We start from the raw sequence: 23,315 nt of genomic DNA, 5'->3' as shown, positions 1-23,315 counted from the left end.
GTCATTACCCTGAGTCTTAGTGTTTCTATTGTCAAAGCCTTCAGCGTCATTACCCTGACTCTTAGTGTTTCTATTGTCAAAGCCTTCAGCGTCATTACCCTGACTCTTAGTGTTTCTATTGTCAAAGCCTTCAGCACCATTACCCTGACTCTTAGTATTTCTATTGTCAAAGCCTTCAGCACCATTACCCTGACTCTTAGTGTTTCTATTGTCAAAGCCTTCAGCGTCATTACCCTGACTCTTAGTGTTTCTATTGTCAAAGCCTTCAGCACCATTACCCTGACTCTTAGTATTTCTATTGTCAAAGCCTTCAGCGTCATTACCCTGACTCTTAGTATTTCTATTGTCAAAGCCTTCAGCACCATTACCCTGACTCTTAGTATTTCTATTGTCAAAGCCTTCAGAGTCATTACCCTGACTCTTAGTATTTCTATTGTCAAAGCCTTCATCGTCATTACCCTGACTCTTAGTGTTTCCATTGTCAAAGCCGTCAGCGTCATTACCCTGACTCCTTAGTGTATCCATTGTCAAAGCCTTCATCGTCATTACCCTGACTCTTAGTGTTTCTATTGTCAAAGCCTTCATCGTCATTACCCTGACTCTTAGTATTTCTATTGTCAAAGCCTTCATCGTCATTACCCTGACTCTTAGTATTTCTATTGTCAAAGCCTTCATCGTCATTACCCTGACTCTTAGTATTTCTATTGTCAAAGCCTTCATCGTCATTACCCTGACTCTTAGTATTTCTATTGTCAAAGCCTTCAGCACCATTACCCTGACTCTTAGTATTTCTATTGTCAAAGCCTTCAGCGTCATTACCCTGACTCTTAGTATTGCTATTGTCAAAGCCTTCATCGTCATTACCCTGACTCTTAGTATTTCTATTGTCAAAGCCTTTCACTCTCATTACCCTGACTCTTAGTGTTTCTATTGTCAAAGCCTTCATCGTCATTACCCTGACTCTTAGTGTTTCTATTGTCAAGCCTTTCACTGTCATTACCCTGACTCTTAGTGGTTCTATTGTCAAAGCCTTCATCGTCATTACCCTGACTCTTAGTATTTCTATTGTCAAAGCCTTTCACTGTCATTACCCTGACTCTTAGTGTTTCTATTGTCAAAGCCTTCATCGTCATTATCCTGACTCTTAGTGTTTCTATTGTCAAAGCCTTCAGCACCATTACCCTGACTCTTAGTATTTCTATTGTCAAAGCCTTCATCGACATTACCCTGACTCTTAATATTTCTATTGTCAAAGCCTTCATCGTCATTACCCTGACTCTTAGTATTTCTATTGTCAAAGCCTTCAGCGTCATTACCCTGAGTCTTAGTGTTTCTATTGTCAAAGCCTTCAGCGTCATTACCCTGACTCCTTAGTGTTTCTATTGTCAAAGCCTTCATCGTCATTACCCTGACTCTTAGTATTTATATTGTCAAAGCCTTCAGCACCATTACCCTGTCTCCTTAGTGTATCCATTGTCAAAGCCTTCATCGTCATTACCCTGACTCCTTAGTGTTTCTATTGTCAAAGCCTTCATCGTCATTACCCTGACTCTTAGTATTTCTATTGTCAAAGCCTTCATCGTCATTACCCTGACTCTTTGTATTTCTATTGTCAAAGCCTTCAGCGTCATTACCCTGACTCTTAGTATTTCTATTGTCAAAGCCTTCAGCGTCATTACCCTGAGTCTTAGTGTTTCTATTGTCATAGCCTTCAGCGTCATTACCCTGACTCCTTAGTGTTTCTATTGTCAAAGCCTTCATCGTCATTACCCTGACTCTTAGTATTTATATTGTCAAAGCCTTCAGAGTCACTACCCTGACTCTTAGTATTTATATTGTCAAAGCCTTCAGCACCATTACCCTGTCTCCTTAGTGTATCCATTGTCAAAGCCTTCAGAGTCACTACCCTGACTCTTAGTATTTCTATTGTCAAAGCCTTCATCGTCATTACCCTGACTCTTTGTATTTCTATTGTCAAAGCCTTCATCGTCATTACCCTGACTCTTAGTATTGCTATTGTCAAAGCCTTCATCGTCATTACCCTGACTCTTAGTATTTCTATTGTCAAAGCCTTCAGAGTCACTACCCTGACTCTTAGTGTTTCTACTGTCAAAGCCTTCAGCGTCATTACCTGACTCCTTAGTGTATCCATTGTCAAAGCCTTCATCGTCATTACCCTGACTCTTAGTATTTCTATTGTCAAAGCCTTCAGAGTCACTACCCTGACTCTTAGTATTTCTATTGTCAAAGCCTTCATCGTCATTACCCTGACTCTTAGTGTCAAAGCCTTCACTGCTATTGGAATAGTGTTCCAGTATGCGTGCACCTATTTTGACACCTAAATATGTTGTTTCTTTGATTTTTGAAATGCCTATGTTGATTGATGATTTGTTGTTAGCTTGTCACCTGGTTATTAGTCAACTTGTTTAAATGGGGATGGGATGTGCTATATATGTATATACTTTGATATGTAATCTAAACCATAAACTGTGTGCAAAAGGTTGAATGTTTTTCACAAACAATAAATTCTGGGAATGTATAACTAGCTAAAAAGTCTGCCAAAAAGAAAGCAAGAAAAATAAATGTGTTTTGGAAATCATTTTGGCAAGACTTATGTTATGAAAATGTTTAAATTTGTGATTTGGTTTTGGTTTATACATTAACATAACTCTATTAACCTAGTTGTAACTTCAGCGAGCTAATTCTCAATTAATATAGGAATAATTGGTTGGCTAAAATAAAAATTAAATGATTTGAGTAATTGAAGTTGGGTCGATGAAATGTTGTAGGTAACTTTTTGTTTATTTTAAACGTCTAAAACGTATTAAAAACTTTGTGGGAGTTGTTATAGCTCAAGAATTAAGTATTGACATTTAACCTTTGACTTTACAGACTTTAACCACTGAAATGTCTCTTTAAACTTTAAAGGCAACAATGATAACGAACGCCTGGCGATTGCTAGACAGCGAATCCCATATCGACTTGGTCGAGTAGTTGACGAATGGCTACTCGACAAAGGTAAAAACATTGATTAAAACTTCAAATTAAAATAATTTGATCATAACCCAGTAATACTTTTTGTAACCAATAAAACTTTAAAAAAAATATGTTCAGTAAAACTTAAATAAAACCAAATAATTTAAAAACAGTTAAATGTAGCTAGCTAGTAACATTGCACACTTTCTTTTTAGTGATGTCAGCTTCAGGTTAAAGGGACTGTAAACATAAATCTAACTATTTCCTGAAGTAATATCAACACTGTTAAAATGTATATAAATTATTATATTATTGTTGTCATTTGATACCTAAATGATCAACTAAAAAAGGTCCAGTTAAATTATACATTCAGTTGATATTTGCAGTATTTTATACACATATATACATGTATGTGGTTGTTTATAATGGATCATACTGATTCAATTTCTAGAAATGTTCAATGATAAATAGAGTGCAATATTAATTGGCATAAAGAAAGTGAGTCCCTTTAACGGATATTGTAAATATGTATAGGGAAATGAATATCAAGGAAATGTATCATAAAACTCTAATGTTTGAGTGCATGCCTTTTTGTATGTTTCTAGAAACCAAGTTGTGTCTCCCACCATGATTATTTGTCATTTTGATGTGTTCTGTTTCAGTTTTCATGTTCCCTTTTATTTTACTGTCAGCAATGACACTTTTGTTATGTCCCTCATATTTCAAAACTCAGTGTCAATTTTAAGTTGCATTCACTTCTTGCTAAAAGGCGGTCTTGGGATGATGATAAAAGCCAAATTAATCATTTGGGAAAACTTTTGAAACGTATGTTAACTATAGTTTTAACTTTATAAATGTATGTTAAATATAGTAACGAAACTCAACTTCTATACATACTATAACTATGAATGATGTTTTTTATTACCATAATGAAACTTAAAACTTCTGTATAATCATACAGTTTTTTAAAGAGTGTTTTCAAAGAAATTCAAGTGTCAAGCTATTCAAAGAGGATAATTGGAGCCTGTAAAATGACACATCTGTCAACTCTATTTTCTTCACAGGCAATTTCCCACAGACAAACTGTCCCTTTTTAAATTCCATCACATAGAAAAACTCACACTTATAATATTTTCCTATTATTTCAAGGAATAAATAAATTGCAGTTTAGCTCAATGCTGTCAAGTAATACTAGATTTACACACCTACCCTCAGTTAAATTGACTTGTCCTTTTAGCAAAGCTGCAGTACATTGATTTACCACAACTTTTTGCTTTATAATTTCTCCCTTTGAGTCTGTGTGGTTCCATCCCATCATTCTAACCGCAATAAATTACTATGAGAGGCTTGCCTCTAGCAATGGGTAATTTATCGCAACTCCTTAGCCGACTGGGCAAATAATCTGTGTTCCTATGCGCAAATATTTTTCATCACGCTTAATTTTTTTATTTCTGTTTTGACTCAACATACAAGTAGGGAGTTAGTGGTGGCAGAGTCCGTCCACGTTCCATCCAACATACATTCTTGTATATATGTAATATTGTTTTCCCACAGGTCGGCAGCTCACTATCTTCAACAGCCAGACCACCATACAGATAGGTGGCTGGGACAGGGACAGGAGTCGCTCGTTTCAGGGCCAGCTCTCAGGCCTCTACTATAACGGGCTGAAGGTGTTCAACATGGCCACTGAAGGAGATCCTAACATCCGCATCCAGGGGAGCGTGAGACTGGTGGGAGAGTCACCCTCTTCCATCACGCCACAGTCCAGTGCCAACACGGGCAACCGGTCGGAGACGTCCACCTCCATTATGGAGATCACCACGACGACGGCATCCAGTAGGAAAGTGAAGCAGACGACGCCACGGGAACCTCGGCAGGTAGGAGAACTCAGAACTTAAGATAAGATATACTTTAGTATTATTATTTACGAGACATTTGTCTTCTGCTTTGTCTAACCAATATACAGTACTTATACACACAAAACACATTGGGTTGGAGAGGCTGGGCTGGAGCATAGGGCAGGGCCCAAACCTTCTGGTCGTCTTATTCTCTGTACAGCCAGGTCTAAAATGTTTCATCTTTCTAAAGGGTGCCAATAATTAAGACCTGACATGATCTGTTCATGTTATGTGTCTTATCCTGGTCTGAGCTCTGTCTGTGAGCCTGATCTGGGATCTGTCTGTGAGCCTGGTCTAGGATCTGTCTGTGAGCCTGGTCTGAGATCTGTCTGTGAGCCTGGTCTGAGATGCTGTATGTCTGTGCTGTATATCTTGGTCTATGAGCCTGGTCTGATATCTGTTTGTGTTGTATATCCTGGTCTGTGAGCCTGGTCTGAGATCTGTCTGTGATGTATAGCCAACTCCTATGTTTGTTAACATGACAAAGACCAAGAAAAGCACAATTTATTTATTTAACCTTAAACTAGGCAAGCCAGTTAAGAACAATTTATTATTTCCAATGATGGCCTACCAAAAGGCAAAAGGAATCTTGCGGGGACGGAGGCTGGACAAAACACACATCACAACAAGAGAGACAACACAACACTACATAAAGATAGACCTAAGACAACAACATAGCATGGCAGCAACACATGACAACAAAGCATGGTATCAACACAACATGACAACAACATGGTAGCAACACAACATGGCAGCAGCACAACATGGTAGCAGCACTAAACAGGGTATCATTGGGCACAGACAACACAAAGGGCAAGAAGGTAGAGACAACAATACATCACGCAAAGCAGCCACAACTGTCAGTAAGAGTGTCCATGATTGAGTATTTGAATGAAGAGATTGAGATAAAACTTTCCAGTTTGGACTCTTTTTTTACTCTTTTTGTGGTTGTATGTTTTCCTTTATTCAGTGTTCATAATCACTGTTAATGCCAATGTCTGCTATGACACTGCTAGACAGGTGTAACGGCTGATTTCCTCCTCTTCATCTGAAGAGAAGTAAGGATCGGACCAAGATGCGTCGTGGTGCGTGTTCATGACGATTTTAATAAGACAAGCACGGAACACTGATGAAATACAAAAACAATAAACGAATACGTGAAAATACCAAACCGAAACAGTACCGTGTGGCCACAAACACGGAAACAAACACCCACAAACCAACAGTGAAAGCCAGGCTACCTAAGTATGATTCTCAATCAGAGACAACTAATGACACCTGCCTCTGACTGAGAACCATACTAGGCCGAACACAGAAATAGAAAAACATAGAAACACAAAACATAGACTGCCCACCCCAACTCAACTGACCATACTAAATAAAGACAAACAAAGGAAAATAACGGTCAGAACGTGACAATATGCTGAAATCAAGTGTGACATATTACATCTAGAAGCATGACAGATAATCCACTGTAGGCCTATTAATAGTCTCTCCATCTGGAGACACAGACATGTGAAGTATGGTATATCATTCATTGTTGTGTAAATTAACACATGCAGGTACATTTTTATAATCCAATGTAAGAATGGATAAAAATTATTTGTCCTGATTGTTATGTATGTTTGTTTTCTTGTCATCTAAAGAAATGTTCTTTGAAAAATGAAGCTTATTGCTTCTGATTGACTCCAACAGTTCTATTGGAAGCTGGATTCCGTGCAGACATGCAGACTAGACTGTATGACCAGGAATCATTTAGGTCACTGTGTATAGGGAAAGATGGGGTGACTGGCTCCTACATCTCTAAAGTTCCTTTTGTGTGTGTCTGGCCAAGGAGAGACACCAGTATGTGGCCCCCTGAAGTGCTGTTGTAGTGAAGAAATACACATTATGCTGCATAAGGCGTTTTCTGCCTCCATGTTCAAAGTTCACAGCCCAGGGGGCGTTTTCTGCCTCCATGCTCAAAGGGCACAGCCCAGGGGGCGTTTTCTGCCTCCATGCTCATAGGGGACAGCCCAGGGGGCGTTTTCTGCCTCCATGCTCAAAGGGCACAGCCCAGGGGGCGTTTTCTGCCTCCATGCTCATAGGGCATAGCCCAGGGGGCGTTTTCTGCCTCCATGCTCAAAGGGCACAGCCCAGGGGGCGTTTTCTGCCTCCATGCTCAAAGGGCACAGCATTTTCTGCCTCCATGCTCATAGGGGACAGCCCAGGGGGCGTTTTCTGCCTCCATGCTCAAAGGGCACAGCCCAGGGGGCGTTTTCTGCCTCCATGCTCAAAGGGCACCGCCCAGGGGGCAGTTCCTGCCTCCATGCTCATAGGGAACAGCCCAGGGGGCGTTTTCTGCCTCCATGCTCAAAGGGCACAGCCCAGGGGGCAGTTCCTGCCTCCATGCTCATAGGGCACAGCCCAGGGGGCGTTTTCTGCCTCCATGCTCAAAGGGCACAGCCCAGGGGGCGTTTTCTGCGTCCATGCTCAAAGGGCACAGTCCAGGGGGCGTTTTCTGCCTCCATGCTCATAGGGTATAGCCCAGGGGACAGTTCCTGCCTCCATGCTCATAGGGCACAGCCCAGGGGAAGTTTTCTGCCTCCATGCTCAAAGGGCATAGCCCAGGGGGCAGTTCCTGCCTCCATGCTCATAGGGCATAGCCCAGGGGGCAGTTCCTGCCTCCATGCACATAGAGCATAGCCCAGGGGGCGTTTTCTGCCTCCATGCTCATAGGGCATAGCCCAGGGGGCTGTTCCTGCCTCCATGCTCATAGGGCATAGCCCAGGGGGCAGTTCCTGCCTCCATGCTCATAGGGCATAGCCCAGGGTGCAGTTCCTGCCTCCATGCTCATAGAGCATAGCCCAGGGGGCAGTTCCTGCCTCCATGCTCATAGGGCATATCCCAGGGGGCAGTTCCTGCCTCCATGCTCATAGGGCATAGCCCAGGGGGCAGTTCCTGCCTCAATGCTCATAGGGCACCGCCCAGGTGGCGTTTTCTGCCTCCATGCTCAAAGGGCACAGCGTTTTCTGCCTCCATGCTCATAGGGCATAGCCCAGGGGGCAGTTCCTGCCTCCATGCTCATAGGGCATAGCCCAGGGGGCGTTTTCTGCCTCCATGCTCATAGGGCATAGCCCAGGAGGCAGTTCCTGCCTCCATGCTCATAGGGCATAGCCCAGGGGGCAGTTCCTGCCTCCATGCTCATAGGGCATAGACCCAGGGGGCAGTTCCTGCCTCCATGCTCATAGGGCATAGCCCAGGGGGCGTTTTCTACCTCCATGCTCATAGGGCATAGCCCAGGGTGCAGTTCCTGCCTCCATGCTCATAGGGCATAGCTCAGGGGGCAGTTCCTGCCTCCATGCTCATAGGGCATGTCCCAGGGGGCAGTTCCTGCCTCCTTGCTCATAGGGCATATCCCAGGGGGCAGTTCCTGCCTCCATGCTCATAGGGCATAGCCCAGGGGGCAGTTCCTGCCTCAATGCTCATAGGGCACCGCCCAGGTGGCGTTTTCTGCCTCCATGCTCAAAGGGCACAGCGTTTTCTGCCTCCATGCTCATAGGACATAGCCCAGGGGGCAGTTCCTGCCTCCATGCTCATAGGGCATAGCCCAGGGGGCGTTTTCTGCCTCCATGCTCATAGGGCATAGCCCAGGAGGCAGTTCCTGCCTCCATGCTCATAGGGCATAGCCCATGGGGGCAGTTCCTGCCTCCATGCTCATAGGGCATAGCCCAGGGGGCGTTTTCTGCCTCCATTCTCATAGGGCATAGCCCAGGGGGCAGTTCCTGCCTCCATGCTCATAGGGCATAGCCCAGGGGGCAGTTCCTGCCTCCATGCTCATAGGGCATAGCCCAGGGGGCAGTTGCTGCCTGCTTGCTCATAGGGCACCGCCCAGGTGGCGTTTTCTGCCTCCATGCTCATAGCGCAAGGCGTTTTCTGCCTCCATGCTCATAGGGTATAGCCCAGGGTGCAGGTCCTGCCTCCATGCTCATAGGGCATAGCCCAGGGGGCAGTTCCTGCCTCCATGCTCATAGGGCATAGCCCAGGGGGCAGTTGCTGCCTGCTTGCTCATAGGGCACCGCCCAGGTGGCGTTTTCTGCCTCCATGCTCATAGCGCAAGGCGTTTTCTGCCTCCATGCTCATAGGGTATAGCCCAGGGTGCAGGTCCTGCCTCCATGCTCATAGGGCAAAGCCCAGGGGGCAGTTCCTGCCTCCATGCTCATAGGGCATAGCCCAGGGGGCAGTTCCTGCCTCCATGCTCATAGGGCATATCCCAGGGGGTTAGTTGCTTCCTCCATGCTCATAGGGCACAGCGTTTTCTGCATCCATGCTCATAGGGCATAGCCCAGGGGGCAGTTCCTGCCTCCATGCTCATAGGGCATAGCCCAGGGGGCGTTTTCTGCCTCCATGCTCATAGGGCATAGCCCAGGAGGCAGTTCCTGCCTCCATGCTCATAGGGCATAGCCCAGGGGCAGTTCCTGCCTCCATGCTCATAGGGCATAGCCAGGGGGGGCGTTTTCTGCCTCCATGCTCATAGGGCATAGCCCAGGGGGCAGTTCCTGCCTCCATGCTCATAGGGCATAGCCCAGGGGGCAGTTGCTGCCTGCTTGCCCTTAGGGCACCGCCCAGGTGGTGTTTTCTGCCTCCATGCTCAAAGGGCACAGCATTTTCTGCCTCCATGCTCATAGGGTATATTCCAGGGGGCAGTTCCTGCCTCCATGCTCATAGGGCACCGCCCAGGTGGCGTTTTCTGCCTCCATGCTCATAGGGCACAGCGTTTTCTGCCTCCATGCTCATAGGGCACAGCGTTTTCTGCCTCCATGCTCAATGGGCACAGTGTTTTCTGCCTCCATGCTCATAGGGCACAGCGTTTTCTGCCTCCATGCTCATACGGCACAGCGTTTTCTGCCTCCATGCTCATAGGGCACAGCGTTTTCTGCCTCCATGCTCATAGGGCACAGCGTTTTCTGCCTCCATGCTCATAGGGCACAGCGTTTTCTGCCTCCATGCTCATAGGGCACAGCGTTTACTGCCTCCATGCTCATAGGGCACAGCGTTTTCTGCCTCCATGCTCAAAGGACACAGCGTTTTCTGCCTCCATGCTCATAGGGCACAGCGTTTTCTGCCTCCATGCTCATAGGGCACAGCGTTTTCTGCCTCCATGCTCATAGGGCACAGCGTTTACTGCCTCCATGCTCATAGGGCACAGCGTTTTCTGCCTCCATGCTCAAAGGACACAGCGTTTTCTGCCTCCATGCTCATAGGGCACAGCGTTTTCTGCCTCCATGCTCATAGGGCACAGCGTTTTCTGCCTCCATGGACAAAATAACAAATAAAAGAGAAATAAAAAAGAAGAGATGCCAATGAAAACCAACCCAGTTGTGGTTGAAGTTGTTGTTTTGAGGCTATGAAGTGATTGCTTGTCTTGGGACAAAATAAAGTGATTTTGGTGGAGCAGTGAACATTGAATCGCTTTCATGCCAAATTGATGGACCAGGGAATAGGCTTAGAGTTCACCCTTTGGGTATATGTGCACTGGGCTTGAAGGAGGTCTAATGCCAGATCAGCCACAGACCAAAGAATCAAGTCAGAGGAAGGGCTCTGCCTCATATACTGTCTGGCTGACATTCACAGACATAATAACAAGATAATAGGCAATCATTTAATTCACATCACAACCTTTCAGGATTTGTTTATTCACTCTTCAATTGCCCAGAATATGTGTGTCGTATTGTTTTGCATAACTAGTGGTGATTTTGTGTGATAGCAGGGGGAAAATGTGTTGATAGTTGAGGTTGCTTCAAACGCTGGAGATTAGAAGGAGGTTGTTTTTCCAGGGAAATATATACAAAATATATACATGTACTTTTTCTTTTCTTTGGGTGTTTCTAAAAGTATTCAGAATAACACGGTGTCTTCTGACACTAGAAGCACAAGCATTTCGCTACACTGTCATTAACATCTGCTAACCATGTGTATGTGACCAATAAAATGTGATTTGATTTGATTTGATTTAAAGTATTATCCAAAATGACATCCTTAATGTCAAAAGAGTAATGGTAATGTAGTATTCCCGCGTTCACAGTGGATTGATACACAGCTGTTGGGGCTACCTTCATATTATATATTTTACTGCAAACATATTCAAAACAGTGTGTTGGCATGGCTATTAACAATTGAACAATACATCCCCTTTGATAAACAAGCAAGTGCAATACTCTGCAATCAAAACAAATATAGGAATGAAGAACATTGTAAACAGGGCCAAGTAGTCTACACAATATAATCTATATACAGGCAAGTCATTTTCCTAGCTCCCTCTGATCGGATATTATGTAGAGCCTTGACTCCTCTCTCTGATTGGGTATTGGGTGGAACCCGAGCTTGGCTAATTGGCTCCCCAGTGCTTCGTGCCACAGAGGAGAAGACAGCAATGTTGTCCAGATGTAAATGGGATTTTCAGGGATATATTTCCCATTCTATTGCATGTGTGGGTTAGCGTTCAAGGCTTCCGGGACTCACAAACCCCCACTATATCAAACGATGGCCTAGTTTCTAGGAAATGCATATAGGCATTGGGACGCCCGAAATAGACACAGCCTCTCCCCATCCCTACCCAGTCCGTCAGTGTCCCAGACTGTTTCTTTCAGTCCACAAAGGGATGGAGAAATCAACCCAGACATCATCCTCGCTTACAGCCTTCCTGCCAGTGAGAGAGAGAGAGAGAGAGAGAGAGAGAGAGAGAGAGAGAGAGAGAGAGAGAGAGAGAGAGAGAGAGAGAGAGAGAGAGAGAGAGAGAGAGAGAGAGAGAGAGAGAGAGAGAGAGAGAGAGAGAGAGAGAGAGAGAGAGAGAGAGAGAGAGACACAAAGAGACAGAGAAAGACACACAAAGAGAGAGAGAGACACACAAAGAGCAATAGAGACACACAAAGAGCGATAGAGACACACAAAGAGCGATAGAGACACACAAAGAGAGAGAGAGCAAGAGACACAAAGTGAGAGAGAGACACAAAGAGCGAGAGAGACACAAAGAGAGAGAGAGTGCGAGCAAGAGACACATCATCCTTCCAGGCTTCCTGCCAGTGAGAGAGAGAGAGAGAGATAGAGAGAGAGAGAGACAAAGAGAGAGAGAGACAAAGAGAGAGAGAGAGACAAAGAGAGAGAGAGAGACACACAAAGAGAGAGAGAGACACACAAAGAGAGAGAGAGAGAGAGAGAGAGAGACAAAGAGAGAGAGAGTGAGCAAGAGACACAAAGAGAGAGAGAGAGAGCAAGATACACAAAGATAGAGAGAGACACAAAGAGAGAGAGACACACAAAGAGAGAGAGAGAGACAAAGAGAGAGCAAGTGACACAAAGCGAGAGAGACACACAAAGAGAGAGAGAGACAAAGAGAGAGAGAGACACACAAAGAGAGAGAGACACGAAGAGAGAGCAAGAGACACAAAGAGAGAGAGAGACAAAGGGAGAGACACACAAAGAGAGAGAGAGACACACAAAGAGAGAGAGAGACACAAAGAGAGAGAGACACGAAGAGAGAGCAAGAGACACAAAGAGAGAGACACACAAAGAGAGAGAGAGACAAAGGGAGAGACACACAAAGAGAGAGAGACACACAAAGAGAGAAAGAGACACAAAGAGAGAGAGAGTACGAGCAAGAGACACAATGAGAGAGAGTGAGCAAGAGACACAAAGAGAGAGAGACACACAAAGAGAGAGAGAGACACAAAGAAAGAGAGAGTGCGAGCAAGAGAGACACACAAAGAGAGAGAGAGACACAAAGAGAGAGAGACACAAAGAAAGAGCAATAGACACAAAGAGAGAGAGACACACAAAGAGAGAGAGACACACAAAGAGAGAGAGAGACAAAGAGAAAGAGACACAAAGAGAGAGCAAGAGACACAAAGAGAGAGAGAGACAAAGAGAGACACAAAGAGAGAGCAAGAGACACAAAGAGAGAGAGACACACAAAGAGAGCAAGAGACACAAAGAGAGAGAGAGAGAGAGAGAGAGAGAGCAAGAGACACAAAGATAGAGAGAGAGCAAGAGACACAAAGAGAGAGAGAGAGCGAGCAAGAGACACAAAGAGAGAGAGAGAGAGTGAGCAAGAGACACAAAGATAGAGAGAGAGCAAGAGACACAAAGAGAGAGAGAGCGAGCAAGAGACACAAAGAGAGAGAGAGTGAGCAAGAGACACAAAGATAGAGAGAGAGCAAGAGACACAAATATAGAGAGAGAACAAGAGACACAAAGATAGAGAGAGAGCAAGAGACACAAATATAGAGAGAGAACAAGAGACACAAAGATAGAGAGAGCGAGAGATAATAATCCAAACAAGTAAATCCCGATGTTATTATTCCTTTCCATTTCAGAAATATTGATCAAGTGTAAATATTTTCATCCCCTCCTAAAATTAGTCCAGGCCTGTGAACCATAGCAGCAGCATTCAATCCACAGTGGAAGATCAGACAGTGGTCTGTAATTGTCTTTAATCTCTAATCTGTGTATGAGGCGTTATCTTTATAAATCTTGACAAAAGCCAGCGGATTCGGCAGTCAGGGAAGAAACTGCTGCTGATGCGCCTGTCCTACTTTTCTGTTTCAAATTGTTTCATTATAACAGAATAATACTGTGTTACACATGAACGCCATCCATGTCCATATTTGCTCACAGGTGTAAATGCATTTTATCTCTTATTCTTATCCATATTTTTTTAAACTGCATTGTTGGTTAGGGGCTCGTAAGTAAGCATTTCACTGTAAGTTCTTCACCTGTTGTATTCGGCGCATGTGACTAATGCAATTTGATTTGATTCTGAATAGACTGTAAATATGAACAGATACTGCACACTGTAGACACCACATAAAGATAAACATAGAATACTGTATCAGACCACTGCTCTCTCAGCTGAATAGGTAAGTACTGTAACTGAATGTACATTACCTCTTCACTCCAACTGCTTTGAGAGCATTGGAATTAGCCAATCAATGAGAATCAAAGAATGTTCAGATAACAATCAATTCATTAGAACGTTGAAAAACCACTGATGGCGTCAACGATGACATGCTCTTTGTACTACTCCAAGTGGTTGACCTTGTATCCATAGCCCTCAGTCACTAACCCCTGCCTTTCGATATAGTCCTAAACATTATCAATCCGATTTTCTTTTAGCCTAATCTGTTTTGTCTCTCTGTGCTATTACACATCAGTAAAGGTCAAACCAAATATTTAATCTTACCCCACCCCTACCACCTCCTACTACCTCTCCCTTTGTCACAGACATGACCAACTAGCACCTCCTACAACCTCTCACTTTGTCATAGCCATTACCAACTAGCACCTCCTACAACCTCTCCCTATGTCACAGATATTACCAACTAGCACCTCCTACAACCTCTCCCTATGTCACAGACATTACCAACTAGCACCTCCTACAACCTCTCCCTTTGTCACAGCCATTACCAACTAGCACCTCCTACTACCTCTCCCTATGTCACAGCCATTACCAACTAGCACCTCCTACAACCTCTCCCTTTGTCACAACCATTACCAACTAGCACCTCCTACAACCTCTCCCTTTGTCACAGCCATTACCAACTAGCACCTCCTACAACCTCTCCCTATGTCACAGACATTACCAACTAGCCCTTCTTACAACCTCTCCCTTTGTCACAGCCATTATCAACTAGCACCTCCTACAACCTCTCCCTTTGTCACAGACATGACCAACTAACACCTCTTACAACCTCTCCCTTTGTCACTGCCATTACCAACTAGCACCTCCTACAACCAGTCCCTATGTCACAGACATTACCAATTAGCTCCTCCTACAACCTCTCCCTATGTCACAGACATTACCAATTAGCTCCTCCTACAACCTCTCCCTATGTCACAGACATGTCCAACTAGCACCTCCTACAACCTCTCCCTTTGTCACAGCCATTACCAACTAGCACCTCCTACAACCAGTCCCTATGTCACAGACATTACCAATTAGCTCCTCCTACAACCTCTCCCTATGTCACAGACATGTCCAACTAGCACCTCCTACAACCTCTCCCTATGTCACAGACATTATCAATTTAAATTTGTAGAAATTGTAAAAACACAATTACAAACACTAGTTAAAAACATTGCAGTAATCTGCTCAATACCTTAGCATCGTTGCAGCAACCCCCAGCTACTAACACAGCTTTATCTTTGTTATAATCAAAATGCAGCCAATTCCCAATGGTCCTGCATATAAAATGCAGCTAATTGGTAACTGTTTATTATTGTATAAGTATTGATTATATACATGATGTATAAGCAGAGCTGCCTAACAAACCTCCTCCAGACTGACTATGAATCATACATGTTTCAAATAAATGTGCATTCAAGGAAGGGAAATGTGCTTAGAAAATGAGAAATGTCAATGTAGCACTGCAGAAGGGCCTCTAAGAGCAAGTTGAGAAGTGTGTGCAGGTGTGTGTGTTGGTCCTTGTGAGTGTTTTGTTTTTATTTGAATTGTATTTATTTAAATAGGCAAGTCAGTTAAGAACAAATTCTTATTTACAATGACAGCTTGCCCCGGCCAAACCCAGACATCGCTGGGCCAATTGGGTGGGACACCCAACCATGGCCAGATGTGAAACAGCCTCGATTCAAACCAGGGACTGTAGTGACGCCTCTTCAACTGAGATGCAGTGCCTTATACCCGGGAGTCCAAGTGTGTTTGTTACCCTGATGCATTCATAGTGGAGAAGGTGGACTGGTTAAAGGGGCGGGTTTCAGAGAAGAGTGGAGAAGAGATGATGCAAGGTGAAGATGTCTCTAAGGCCTCTGTGTCTGTCTGCTGTTCTGTTCTATGTGACTGCCCTCCTATGCTGCTTCTCTCACCAGGAGTCACACTGCCTGTCATCTCCGGTCACTAAGCCTGGAGAGAGACAAACCCTTCCCACTCCTTGTCATTTACTGGTAGCAGCATACAGCAATATACATACATACAATGTACTAGTATGTGTTATCTATTTACCATATAGAGTCTTGCAAAAGTATTCACCCCCTCCTTTGCATTTTTCCTATTTTGTTGTCTTACAACCTGGAATTAAAATGGATTTTTGGGAGGTTTGTATTATTTGATTTACACAGCATGCCTGCCACTTTGAGATGCAAATTATTTTTATTGTGAAACAAGAAATAAGACAAAAAAGCAGAAAACCTGAGCCTGCGTAACTATTCACCCCCCCCCCAGAAGTCAATACTTTGTAGAGCCACCTTTGCAGCAATTATAGCTGCAAGTCTCTTTGGGTATGTCTCTAAAAGCTTAGCACGTCTAGCCACTGGGGGTTTTGCCCATTCTTCAAGGCAAAACTGCACCAGTTCCTTCAAGTTGGATGGGTTCTGCTGGTGTACAGCAATCTTTAAATCATACCACAGATTCTCAATTGGATTGAGTTCTGGGCTTTCTCGGGGTGATGAAAAGTGTTGGGTTTGCGCCAGACATAGTGTTTTCCTTGATTGCCATAAAACTAAATTTTAGTCTCATGTGATCAGAGTATCTTCTTCCATATGTTTGGGGAGTCTCCCACATGGCTTTTGGCGAACTCCAAACATGTTTGCTCTCTTTTGTCTTTAAAAGCAATGGCTTTTTTCTTGCCATTCTTCTGTAAAGCCCAGCTCTGTGGAGTGTACGACTTAAAGTGATCCTATGGACAGAAACTACAAACTCCGTTGTGGAGCTTTGCAGCTCCTTCAGGGTCATCTTTGGTCTCTTTTTTGCCTCTTTAATGCCCTCTGATATTTTTTTATAACCCAACCCTGATCTGTACGTCTCCACAACTTTGTCCCTGACCTGTTTGGAGAGCTCCTTGGTCTTCATAGTGCCGTTTGCTTGGTGGTGTTGCAGACTCTGGGGTGTTTCAGAACAGGTGTATATATACTGAGATCATGTGACAGATCATGTGACACTTAGATTGAACACAGGTGGACTTTATTTAACTAATAATGTGACTTCTGAAGGTAATTGGTTGCACCAGATCTTATTTAGCGGCTTCATAGCAGAGGGGCTGAATACATATGCACACACCACTTTTACATTTTTATTTTGTAGTTTTTTTTCTAAGTAATTTTTTTCATTTCAATCAAGAAATTTTGACTATTTGGTGTATGTCCATTACATGAAATCCAAATAAAAATCTATTTAAATTACAGGTTGTAATGCAACAAAATAGGAAAAACGCCAAGGGGGATGAATTATTTTTAAAAGCACTGTATATCAACTAAAGCCATTGTATGAATATGTTTTCACACAATTCTGGTATAGAACAATGACATTTGTTATGGCTAGAAAATACATGGGCTTGTCATTGTATTCGTTCTTGAATAACATAGTACTTCATTTGTTTTGTCCCAAAGGATTCTCTTCAACCCAATGCTATAGCATGCTGTCTAATCAGTCCTATAGCATGTTGGGATCCTTGGCGTGCACCACAGATAGTGAAGTAGCTAGCTAATGTGTGCTGACCTTAGCGTTTTCCCTCGGAGCTAAGACAATCCACACACACACACACACACTCAAACGCGCACACACACACACACACACACACACACACACACACACACACACACACACACACACACACACACACACACACACACACACACACACACACACACACACATATATAGTGTTTCCCCCCGGAGCTAAGACAATCTACACACACACACACTCAAACGCGCACACACACACACACACACACACACACACACACACACACATATATAGTGTTTCCCCCCGGAGCTAAGACAATCACCACCCACAGATCACTGCCTCTCATCACTGCTTAGATTTTGGAACAGTTTAATGCTATCATTGACACTCATTAGTAGATGAAGGTCAATCAACTGACAAGCTACTGAATGGGAAGTGTGTGTGTGTGTGTGTGTGTGTGTGTGCCTGCGTGCGCGTGCGTGCGTGTGTTACAGAGTGCTACAAAATGATGTAGAAACAGTGAATTAATAATCACACGCCTCATGGAGCCATCTAATGTGTTCATTCAGACCTATCTGTGATGATCTGCCAAGGAGATCAACCACCAACTAGCCTGTTACCAGTGTACTATGGTTTTTTGGGGGGGCTTTATCAAGCAGGATTTCAATTCCAATGTTGCCTTATGTTTTAGATACATTAACTCATAAATATGATCCATCTTTGAGTGTTGCTCTCGTCTTTCCTCCTTTAGAAGACTTAGGGTGGGTTGCACCAACATGGTTTAAATTACAGTGCCTTGCGAAAGTATTCGGCCCCCTTGAACTTTGCGACCTTTTGCCACATTTCAGGCTTCAAACATAAAGATATAAAACTGTATTTTTTTGTGAAGAATCAACAACAAGTGGGACACAATCATGAAGTGGAACGACATTTATTGGATATTTCAAACTTTTTTAACAAATCAAAAACTGAAAAATTGGGCGTGCAAAATTATTCAGCCCCCTTAAGTTAATACTTTGTAGCGCCACCTTTTGCTGCGATTACAGCTGTAAGTCGCTTGGGGTATGTCTCTATCAGTTTTGCACATCGAGAGACTGACACTTTTTCCCATTCCTCCTTGCAAAACAGCTCGAGCTCAGTGAGGATGGATGGAGAGCATTTGTGAACAGCAGTTTTCAGTTCTTTCCACAGATTCTCGATTGGATTCAGGTCTGGACTTTGACTTGGCCATTCTAACACCTGGATATGTTTATTTTTGAACCATTCCATTGTAGATTTTGCTTTATGTTTTGGATCATTGTCTTGTTGGAAGACAAATCTCCGTCCCAGTCTCAGGTCTTTTGCAGACTCCATCAGGTTTTCTTCCAGAATGGTCCTGTATTTGGCTCCATCCATCTTCCCATCAATTTTAACCATCTTCCCTGTCCCTGCTGAAGAAAAGCAGGCCCAAACCATGATGCTGCCACCACCATGTTTGACAGTGGGGATGGTGTGTTCAGCTGTGTTGCTTTTACGCCAAACATAGCGTTTTGCATTGTTGCCAAAAAGTTCAATTTTGGTTTCATCTGACTAGAGCACCTTCTTCCACATGTTTGGTGTGTCTCCCAGGTGGCTTGTGGCAAACTTTAAACAACACTTTTTATGGATATCTTTAAGAAATGGCTTTCTTCTTGCCACTCTTCCTTCCATAAAGGCCAGATTTGTGCAATATACGTCTGATTGTTGTCCTATGGACAGAGTCTCCCACCTCAGCTGTAAATCTCTGCAGTTCATCCAGAGTGATCATGGGCCTCTTGGCTGCATCTCTGATCAGTCTTCTCCTTGTATGAGCTGAACGTTTAGAGGGACGGCCAGGTCTTGGTAGATTTGCAGTGGTCTGATACTCCTTCCATTTCAATATTATCGCTTGCACAGTGCTCCTTGGGATGTTTAAAGCTTGGGAAATCTTTTTGTATCCAAATCCGGCTTTAAACTTCTTCACAACAGTATCTCGGACCTGCCTGGTGTGTTCCTTGTTCTTCATGATTCTCTCTGCGCTTTTAACGGACCTCTGAGACTATCACAGTGCAGGTGCATTTATACGGAGACTTGATTACACACAGGTGGATTGTATTTATCATCATTAGTCATTTAGGTCAACATTGGATCATTCAGAGATCCTCACTGAACTTCTGGAGAGAGTTTGCTGCACTGAAAGTAAAGGGGCTGAATACTTTTGCACGCCCAATTTTTCAGTTTTTGATTTGTTAAAAAAGTTTGAAATATCCAATAAATGTCGTTCCACTTCATGATTGTGTCCCACTTGTTGTTGATTCTTCACAAAGAAATACAGTTTTATATCTTTATGTTTGAAGCCTGAAATGTGGCAAAAGGTCGCAAAGTTCAAGGGGGCCGAATACTTTCGCAAGGCACTGTATTTCACCTATTATTTAACCTATTTCACCTTTTTTTGACTTAGTAGTTGTGGTGTTTTGTGTGTGTCTCTGTGACGGAGTATATAGCCTGCCTCCAAAATGGCACCCTGTCCTTTAAATTAATCCTTCAAAAGTTTGTAGGGAATAGGGTGTAATTTGGAACGTGGCAATATTTTACTATATGGGGCTGCTCTAGCCTACTGAAGTGTCATCTCACGTAAGAGAGTCAGCCCTCATCCAATTACACTGTTTGTCTGTCTGATTGCTAGCCTCCTAGCACAATATGACTATGTGTGTCCATGTATGGTGGCAGGGTAGCCTAGTGGTTAGAGCGTTGGACTAGTAACCGAAAGGTGTGTGTGTGTGTGTGTGTGTGTGTGTGTGTGTGTGTGTGTGTGTGTGTGTGTGTGTGTGTGTACATTTTATCTTCCACCAGTGACTTATTTGATTTGTGTCCCTCCATTCTTTTCTATTCTGTCTCACCATTGTTTTCCCTAACGTGGGGAACACCACACTAGACAATTGCCCCCTTTTGGCCTGCAAAGTTTTATTGCTGGTTTATGTTGTAATTTAAGGAGTAATTAGAGTGTCTCCAGTTTTCCCCCCAGTCCTTTGAGGAATAAAACAGGGGTGTCCTTTTAGGACATTTTTCACCCCGTTGATTGACTTACTTGATTCAGGCCCTTGATTTCCTGCTGTCTCATCTGAGTTTTCCCAAGGTAGACAAATCCAGAACATTGCTAAACCGTTTTGCCTGCAGCATTTTGTTACCCATTTATGGGTACTTATATGAGGTGTCTTCAGGGGTCTTTAGGCCCCTAGTACTTTGAAGAACAGAATGGGACTGAACGGGGATGTTCCCTCTGAGTCGTTGGGATGGATGGGCTGCTTTTGTTTAAATAAATACGGCACTCTGCTCTCCGCTTTGCCACCCTCAGTCATGACTAATGGCAGCCAGAGCTGCCAGCAGAACGGACACTTTGAGCGATGAGGTGAGGAGATAAATAAAGCAGGTGATAAAAACACACTCGTTCCTTTTGTCTCTCTCCTCTCCACCTGGTTGTCAGCTGAAGAGAGGTGTGGTTTAATATCAGAGGGGGAAACAATGTCTAATGAAGACACTTCCCATTTATCTCTAAATGTCCACTTTAGAAAATAATAGTTCAGCCAATTCTGCCTCTTTTACAACAGGTTGTAGTTTGGTGAAGATGGTTATTGGTACGCAGTGGTCTGATAAGTTTGGGGCTATCGATGGGTGCTATTAAACAGACCAGACCAAACTGCAATAAACAGCAGCAAAATAAATATTGATGGCCCATAGTATTGTAGTGGCAGCAGAAGAAGGAGCAGCAACAGTTTTAGGAGTAGGCCATGGTGGCCATGGTGGACACAGTGAAATTAACTGGGATTAAATAAACAGGGAAAGGGAGAGTGAGGAAGAGATCGAGCTTAGATTATGTTTAGTCAAAGCCTCCCAGTAATCAGAGACCGACTGCACCCTGTCTCACTGCACCACAAACCTCCCATCCCCAGTAATCAGAGATCGACAGCACCCTGTCTCACTGCACCACAAACCTCCCATCCCCAGTAATCAGAGACCGACAGCACCCTGTCTCACTGCACCCCCACCTCCTATCCCCAGTAATCAGAGACTTACAGCACCCTGCCTCACTGCACCCCACCTCCCACCCCCAGTAATCAGAGACAGACAGCACCCTTTCTCACTGCACCCCTCACCTCCTATCCCCAGTAGAGATCAGACTGACAGCACCCTGTCTCACTGAACCCCAACCTCCTATCCCCAGTAGAGAGCAGACCGACTGCACTCTGTCTCACTGCACCCCCACCTCCCATCCCCAGTAATCAGAGACAGACAGCACCCTGTCTCACTGCACCCCCACCTCCTATCCCCAGTAGAGATTAGACAGACAGCACCCTGTCTCACAAAACCCCACCTCTTATCCCCAGTAGAGATCAGACCGACAGCACCCTGTCTCACTGCACCCCCACCTCCTATCCCCAGTAGAGATCAGACTGACAGCACCCTGTCTCACTGCACCCCACCTCTTATCCCCAGTAGAGATCAGACCGACAGCACCCTGTCTCACTGCACCCCCACCTCCTATCCCCAGTAGAGATCAGACCGACAGCATCCTGTCTCACTGAACCCCCATCTCCTATCCCCAGTAGGGATCAGACCGACAGCACCCTGTCTCACTGCACCCCCACCACCCATCCCATCCAACTCTGCCAGTGGTGACAAAGTACCCAATTGTCATACTTGAGTAATAGTAAAGATACCTTAATATCTTAATAGATAATGAGATCCATAATATTCCCCAAGAGGACAGGTAACCAGGTAGATGAGTAGACCACTGCAACGCAAGGGGACAGGTAACCAGGTAGCTGAGTAGACCACTGCAACTCAAGAGGACAGGTAACCAGGTGGCTGAGTTGACCATAGCAGACCAAAGAGGACAAGTAACCGGGTGGCTGAGTAGACCATAGCAACGCAAAAGGACAGGTAACCAGGTGGCTGAGTAGTCCATAGCAACGCAAGAGGACAGGTAACCAGGTGGCTGAGTTGACCATAGCAGACCAACGAGGACAGGTAACCAGGTGGCTGAGTTGACCATAGCAGACCCAAGAGGACAGGTAACCAGGTGGCTGAGTTGACCATAGCAGACCCAAGAGGACAGGTAACTAGGTGGCTGAGTTGACCATAGCAGACCCAAGAGGACAGGTAACCAGGTGGCTGAGTTGACCATAGCAGACCCAAGAGGACAGGTAACCAGGTGGCTGAGTTGACCATAGCAGACCCAAGAGGACAGGTAACCAGGTGACTGAGTTGACCATAGCAGACCCAAGAGGACAGGTAACCAGGTGGCTGAGTTGACCATAGCAGACCCAAGAGGACAGGTAACCAGGTGGCTGAGTTGACCATAGCAGACCCAAGAGGACAGGTAACCAGGTGGCTGAGTTGACCATAGCAGACCCAAGAGGACTGGGTTGATAAAGGTAATGGAAAGTGGTGGTGTGTTCTGTACACAATATGGCAGTAACAAACAGAATTGAAATATAATATCTTAGAAAAGTGCCCTATTTACAGTGGATGTATTGGACAAATCAGAGGCATTAGGGCAGAACACATAATAACGTTCATCTCAAATGCTCTTGTTTGCTCTCAGAAGGAAGGGAGGAAAGAGGAAGTATTTGTAGTGCCGTTCATTAGGGGTCTTAGCAGTCTGATTTGCATTTTAGTTTTCTCAATCTCAATCATTAAAATGTTGTAAACTGTAACACAGCTATAATTAGCCATTATGACTATATACATATTTCTTCTCTAAATATGAACAGACAGTCCGGCTAACTGTGTTCTCAAATTAACTATTAAATGGTCCTTCTCATTCATGAGTATGTTTCATTAGCTAGCTGTTATTTATTTTCTGTGCATTGAAAGATAGATTTCTTAATTTAGCTGAAAATAGCAATAGCAAGAATCTGGAGGCTACTTTAAAACTAGCAAATATACATCACAATACTATGGTAGCATAACATTATCACAATAATATTGTA

At 44.1% G+C, this 23,315-nt stretch overlaps 1 protein-coding gene across 12 annotated transcripts in view; it reads left to right on the top strand.

The window, feature by feature from the left end:
- LOC110503044 (neurexin-1a) overlaps positions 1–23,315 on the top strand; it is a 738,556-nt gene that overhangs the window by 606,240 nt on the left and 109,001 nt on the right. For 7 of the 12 annotated variants that reach the window (XM_036960883.1, XM_036960887.1, XM_036960882.1 and 4 more), the window contains 2 exons: positions 2,929–3,018; positions 4,531–4,853. In XM_036960883.1, the coding sequence (XP_036816778.1) occupies positions 2,929–3,018; positions 4,531–4,853 (413 nt within the window). The remainder of the gene's footprint in view (positions 1–2,928; positions 3,019–4,530; positions 4,854–23,315) is intronic. The other 5 variants (XM_036960888.1, XM_036960884.1, XM_036960889.1 and 2 more) reach the window with 1 other exon arrangement.

This window comes from Oncorhynchus mykiss, chromosome 23 (genome assembly GCF_013265735.2).
Source record: "Oncorhynchus mykiss isolate Arlee chromosome 23, USDA_OmykA_1.1, whole genome shotgun sequence".
Lineage (NCBI taxonomy): Eukaryota > Metazoa > Chordata > Actinopteri > Salmoniformes > Salmonidae > Oncorhynchus > Oncorhynchus mykiss.
This window is presented reverse-complemented; position numbering and strand designations above follow the sequence as displayed.